This window comes from Oxyura jamaicensis, chromosome 2 (genome assembly GCF_011077185.1).
Source record: "Oxyura jamaicensis isolate SHBP4307 breed ruddy duck chromosome 2, BPBGC_Ojam_1.0, whole genome shotgun sequence".
Lineage (NCBI taxonomy): Eukaryota > Metazoa > Chordata > Aves > Anseriformes > Anatidae > Oxyura > Oxyura jamaicensis.
In genome coordinates, this window is record NC_048894.1 from 25,884,214 (window position 1) to 25,888,785 (window position 4,572).

The following is a 4,572-nucleotide window of genomic DNA, read 5'->3' on the forward strand; positions in this document are numbered from 1 at the left end:
GTAACTTATTTATATATTTGTTTTTCCTCTGAAAGGATCCAAGTGAATGACCAAATTGTGGAAGTTGACGGCATCAGTTTGGTTGGTGTTACACAAAATTTTGCTGCAACTGTTCTTAGAAACACCAAAGGAAAAGTCAGGTGAGTATTTTAGAAGTAAGAAGTGGTGACTGAGTGCTTGAGATTACCTGGTTTCTCTAATAGGAGAGTCAGTCTATCTTGGTTAGAAGCAGAGGTTTTTGTCCCTTCTCTGCTGGCCACACTACTGCCCCAGGGCTGGAGGAGTAATGTAGTGAGCCCACCAGGGCTCCCCAGTGCAGCCTCTGCAAGGAGGAGGACACTGGGCACTGTAGTGTTGTGAGTACTGACTTGATTAACAGCCCAGTATTCTTTCACTGAGTTCTCCATGTCCCTACACCGCCTCTGGGATTCTGACTGTCTGATCCTAGGCTGTGGTTAATTGAAAGGCATCACTGCAAGTATCTGTAAAATACTTAGTAGCCTAGAAAATGAATGTAAACACGACTGTGAAGTGTTTGTAAATGAATAAGAACAGTGTTTCCTGAGAAATGAAGTGTTTTGCCATTTAAAAACATATTCTGTCACATCGCTTTTCTGCTTAATAGCTTGTTAATTTCAGCAAACATTTAACTCTACAAAATAATTCCAGAAATATCGTTGGCATATTGCAAAGCAGCAACCATTCTGTAGGCACCCTTCAGTTCGCTCTCCAACTCCTATCTAGTGAGTACAGCTGAATCATTTAATTGATGAGTTTGGGGCTGACTTCTTTTGAACCATGACTAAACTACTGGATGTAAGATATGCAGTCCCTCCCAGCCAGTGATGTTAAATGCAGGTTTCTACAGAAATCCCATGTCTGTTCCGACACAACATTAAGGAATAATACTGGAATGTGTATTCTGCAAAGTGTTGTGGGGGTGGTTGAGCAAGGTGTTTTTAAAAGAGATTACTTAGGAAAAAAAAAATCTTACAAATTATAGCATAATTACAGGTGAATATATTTTTATGTAACATTTAGGGTTGTAGCTACATGGGTCATATTTCTGTGAAGACACACATGCTGTGAGTGTTCCTACCAAGTCGACTATAAAAATGATTATCAACTTTATTAGGTTTCTGCAGAGCTGGGATGTCTGAACATAAAATCCTTATGACAGAGAATAATGTCTTCTGTGTTTCAGTGCACAAAGCAAATATTATATGTATTTTCTATTTGATGTTTTAACTCAAAAAAAGAACAAAAAGGAAAAGGTAAGTACTCACATAATCAGCTTGGTCTGTGAAATTATTATTGAATAAGTTACAGACTAGAATACTTGCTTCTATGGAAGAATAATGGGTTTGGAAGAAGGAAGAAAAGTGAAGTAATTTTCACGCAGAATGCTCCCAGAATCTTCTCATGGTGTATAAATTACAGTCAGACTGGTTGTAATCTAGACCCTTTTGTCATAAAATAATGTAATACAAAAAGTGTTTCTCCATTGCTGTTGAGCTCACATTGTCAAGAATACTAGGTAGGTATCCTCTGTGCAAGGATCGCTGGTTTCTGACAGGTCTCATTTATCAAGGAGAGATGTGTGAGCCTCTGTATTTTCCTCATAAGTGAGCTTAAGATACCGTATTTTCACAGGAAAAATGACCACATGCATTAGTATCACAACCAGAATTTAAAAAAAAAATCACCTTGGTATTAAAGTAAAAATTATACTTAAATATTATTAAATAAAATAGATGTGTAAGGATCTATATGCATACTGGCATGCCCTCTGGTTAGCAGCCTCTTACTAATGTATACATAATTAGAGGAAATAAATGATTAGACTGTGGTGGAACTGCCTCTATTTTTGCTTCATTTAAAACTTAATGGGAGAAAAAAACAGAAAGATGACTCTTCTGGTTTACACAGACTGGCTGAGAAATGCATGATTTTTTTCCTGTTTTCCTATAAACTGGGAGCGAGACTTGATGATATTGCTAAGCGTTGTGTGGTATCAGTGTCCTGCCCAGGTTCTGGTCAGGTCCTGATGGCCATACTGTCAGATGCTCTGCTGACACTAACGGATTGTGTTGATTTTTAGCTGTTAAAAATTAGAAATGGTTCCAGAAAGCTTTTATTTTTGGAGACGGAGATTTTAGGATGGTTTGATGGTTTTGTTCTTACTGTAGGTTTAAATGTTTACTTGTTAAGTAAGCTAGAGCTGATGTTGATGAATTTAGATATGAAAGAAAATAATGCATTTATATCTTGCTGACTGATTTCCTTTCCTGTATGATACCAGAGCCCTGACCGCTACGTGTTTTGTGGAGAGAATGGTTGTTTTCTGTCAGATGCTCTTTCCCAGGTACACCTGTGGTAGAGCTGAGATGGAAAAATCCTTGGTGTCCGCTCTGTTCGAACTGGAGCCTTGGGAGCAATATAAGAGGATCTTTTGGGCAGGTTCCCTCACACACCCCCAGCCATTAGTTGCTGCCTGCTGGAACTGTGAAGAGCAGTTCTAGTGCCCTCTGAGTGCAGTCCTTCCCTTGGCAGCTGCCATTAATAATCCATGTCACTGGGGGAGGCAGGAGTACTGGAAAAGGTAGTTTGCATCTCCAGATGACCTGCTGTACAATACCTGCTGCCTTTCCTGATGTGGGTGTCTCCTCTGAAGTACAAGTGGATAGACAATGTACTCACACTCATAGACACCCAGCCCAGCCCAAGACAAGGCAGCTTCATGAATCTGTCCCCTCACAGGAGAATTTGCACTCATACTTAACTCACGTGTGCTATTCAACAGTGTCAGTTCGGTGATTTTTATGGAATTGCTTTAATAAGCATAGTTATCGTAGTGATTATTGCATAAATGTGTGTGTCTTTCTTCTGCCTGGTATCTTGCACACACAGAGATTGGTGTGCGTTTCACTGGCATCACCTTCTGCTTGTAAACCACAGCATTACACATTCACAGTTGTGTTCTCCTGCATCTAGTCAAAGTGCATGATAGTTTTTGTAGCGAGGCTTATTATATGGGATTGGTTGTGGGGAAAGGATATTTGTGAATGTAATGACACTAAAGCCACTTCTTAATTCTTTACAATAAATGCAGTCAATATCTCTTCAGGAAGCTTGCATAATGCCAATACTGAGTGATTTATTTTTCTCCTTTGAGCCTTCTGAACATTTTGAATTATCCCGACAGTGGAAGTCATTGACCTAGAATAGATTTTGCAATGTTTCTGCCAGAAAAATGTATCCAAACTGTCTGTAGCTGACATAGTAAGGAATCTGTGAAAATGAAGACATGACTTTTACCTTTTGAACTGTTCTAGTTGAGGGGGAGGGGGAAAGTGAGCAAATATAAGCATCTATTATTATCTTGTCCAGTGTTTCAAGCACTGAACCATTTGGAAGAGTTATCATACCATAATAGAAGATCATTGGCCAAACCAATTTGGCTTCTCTAATAACAAATTCATTGATTCTTTCTTACAGTGTTTTATGGGGAGATAATCAGCACCCACCAGATGGAGTCTGGTAACCTATGAGACGAAGGAAGGAGAATGAATTCTTCCATAATCCCAGCTGGCAATCAGCTTCTGTCTTCAGGGCTAAGAATTAGTATCCCCGTGACTCTAATCTGGCGAATGCAACTATGAATGCTATTTTAATTCACATAAATATCAAGTCTTCTTTGTAATTTTGCTTAACTGTTTAGTTTACTAACATCTTATCTTTGATTGTGTAAAGGAGGAATTTTCTTTTGAAATTTGTGTTGTTTTTCTATTTCATTGAGTGTCGCCCCTTCTCTAATAGGGTTCATGGAACAGTCAGAGGGCAGCACCAGACTAATGCAACTAATTGGTCAGTGTGTCTTCTGACCCATTTAGGACCTAATCCATCAACATGAAGCTTGCAAGTGGTGCCTCCTTTCATGAAATATAGGGTAAGGAGGTAACTTGACAGTGGGAATCCTACCATATCATGGAGCTTCTCCAGCTTATTTTGTTTCCTACCTTGCTGTTTCCTCATGGACTGTGGTGCTGAGTAGCAGACCTGAAGTTCTTTGAAGTTACTTGGGTGATCTTGAGCCCGGGTGACCTCGCTCTTCCCCCCGTTCTTCATCATAAGGCAAGGATGGCAGGGACTCTAATAACCTTATCAGAGAAAGTTCACATGCGAAGTTGTATCCCTCCAGGCATTTTTTTATTTTCTTGAACACACCCACAAGAGAGAAAAGTTAGTTATTTTACAAATAAAACTTCAGCTTTTTATTATACGTACCTAGTCTCAGTCCTTCCAAGTACAAAAGGAGAACAAGTCTTACGAGGAGCGGCTGAGGGAGCTGAGCTTGTTCAGCCTGGAGAAAAGGAGGCTCAGGGGTGACCTTATCGCTCTCTACAGGTACCTCAAGGGAGGCTGTAGCGAGGTGGGGGTTGGTCTGTTCTCCCACGTGCCTGGTGACAGGACGAGGGGGAATGGGCTTAAGTTGCGCCAGGGGAGTTTTAGGTTGGATGTTAGGAAGAACTTCTTTACCGAAAGGGTTGTTAGACATTGGAACAGGCTGCC

At 40.2% G+C, this 4,572-nt stretch overlaps 1 protein-coding gene across 4 annotated transcripts in view; it reads left to right on the forward strand.

Moving 5' to 3' along the window:
• Positions 1 to 4,572, forward strand: part of PPP1R9A (protein phosphatase 1 regulatory subunit 9A) — a 143,910-nt gene that overhangs the window by 85,441 nt on the left and 53,897 nt on the right. For all 4 annotated transcript variants that reach the window (XM_035319493.1, XM_035319494.1, XM_035319495.1 and 1 more), the window contains exon 4: positions 36 to 140. In XM_035319493.1, coding sequence (XP_035175384.1) covers positions 36 to 140 — 105 coding nt within the window. The remainder of the gene's footprint in view (positions 1 to 35; positions 141 to 4,572) is intronic.